Below are 1,806 nucleotides of genomic sequence, written 5' to 3' on the forward strand. Positions count from 1 at the left end.
ATTTTACCTCAACACGTCAGTACTGATGCATGCTTCCACCATCTCACATATCCTATGTGTCTGGCATTTGGAGCCACGTCCGCACTCTCAAAGGGGATGGATTCAATGGTGGAATGATGCCATTGCTAGAACTGCATGATTCTTGCACATCTACAGGTGTCAAGTCACCATTTTCAAAAAAAGGGCTTATGCAGCTAACAACCTTGCCCTCAAAAAAGCTTCTAAGGCTCTCACTCTTAACCCCTTTGATATGGATCTGCAAGTTCATCTTGCCAAGATTTGACATAACAAGCAAGTTTTTGACAACTATGTTTCCCGTGGCGCTCAACTCAAGGCTCGTCTCCACTAGTTGAAGCTTGGAGACAAAGCCTCAAAGGAATTTTTTCATGCTCTCTGAGCCCGTCATATCAAAGTTGGGATTCAAAAACTCAAACAGGGCATGACGGTGTTGTCTAGCCTCCCTAACATCCTGCAAGTGTTGGTTCATCATTATGAGAACGTCTTTTCTTTGCAGGGAAATTTGGTTGCCCAAGATGAGGTTCTCTAAAAATGCATCACTGTTACTCCCAACTGCCTTGCGAGGGAGCAACGTGCTTTTTGTGAGCAACTTCTTTCCCTCAACAATCTTAAATAGGCTGCCTTTTCTATGGGAGATGAAAAATCCCCTAGGTGTGATGGATTTCCCTGTGAGTTTTACAAACACCTCTGGGAGCAAATTGGCCCTGATCTGCACAGAGTCTATCTTGAAGCATATCATTCTAAAAGCTTAGGAGCCATTATAAATAAAGGAAATATTAAATTCATACCTAAGGCTAGTGATCCGGAGGACATATGCAATTGGAGGCCCATCACCCTTCTGAATATGGCTTATAAGATAATTGCCAAGGCACTCTCTCTCAAAATCAGGCACATGCTGCCTCTAATTGTGCGGCCTGAGCAAACTAGCTTCATCAAATCTAGATACATTCTTGATAAGATTATTCTTGTCTGGGAAGGGATGGAATGGGCTCGCAAGTCCAAAGAGAAGGCTATCTTTCTAAAGATAGATTTTGCCAAAGGTTATGACCGCATTGAATGGCCCTTCATCCTAGCTATGCTCAAGGCCCTGGGATTTGGTCCCAACTTTATTCAATCCATGGAGATGCTTTTTGGTGATGCTAATGCTTGCATTACCATTAATAATTCACAATCTGAGGCCTTTGGGCTCTTTCGCTCCATCAAACAAGGTTGCCCTTTGGCTCCCACGCTTTATGTTCTTGATGCTAAAGGGTTTGGGTACCTGCTTGCTCATTATATTTCCTCAGGATTGGTTCATGGCATTACCTTGCCTGATTCTACTTCCTAGCTTGTCAATGGGCATTTTTCTGATGATTCCTTCCTTACTCTTCTTGAAGAGGAGGAATGCATCAACAGTGCGCTATCTTGTCTGGAGACATTTTGTCAAGCCTCTGGCTCTGCCATTCAATGGCATAAAATGCTTTGCTACCGCCAATCTTTTTTGCCAAGTCCTCACTAGCTCAGCTAGTTTGAGTGGAAATGGGTCACTCACGGTGAAGTTTTTCATTTTCTTGGCATCCCTTTTGCCTTTCAGGCTTCCCCTCTAGAGCTTTGGAATGTTGTCCTTGATAAGATTGCAAAAAAGCTGGATTACTGGATTACCAAGCCACTCTCTCTTGCTAGTAAATTCTAGATTTGTTCCAAGATTTTGGCGGCCACCCATGTTTATTATTCTTCCTTTTGGGCTCCTTCCAAAGCTTCCTATCTTAAGTTGGAACGCTTGCTCAGAGATTTCCTCTGGGCTTCTGG

The 1,806-nt window shown here is 43.4% G+C and overlaps 1 protein-coding gene across 1 annotated transcript; it reads left to right on the forward strand.

Moving 5' to 3' along the window:
* The first annotated feature begins 997 nt into the window (after positions 1 to 997).
* Positions 998 to 1,345, forward strand: LOC149550605 (secreted RxLR effector protein 78-like). Its single transcript, XM_089794491.1, has one exon. It carries the CDS (start codon positions 998 to 1,000, stop codon positions 1,343 to 1,345), a length of 348 nt encoding a protein of 115 aa, XP_089650617.1.
* Positions 1,346 to 1,806: the final 461 nt, after the last annotated feature.

The sequence above is a fragment of the Cupressus sempervirens genome, chromosome 7 (genome assembly GCF_028749045.1).
Source record: "Cupressus sempervirens isolate cs-2001-9-10 chromosome 7, ASM2874904v1, whole genome shotgun sequence".
Taxonomy (NCBI): Eukaryota; Viridiplantae; Streptophyta; class Pinopsida; order Cupressales; family Cupressaceae; genus Cupressus; species Cupressus sempervirens.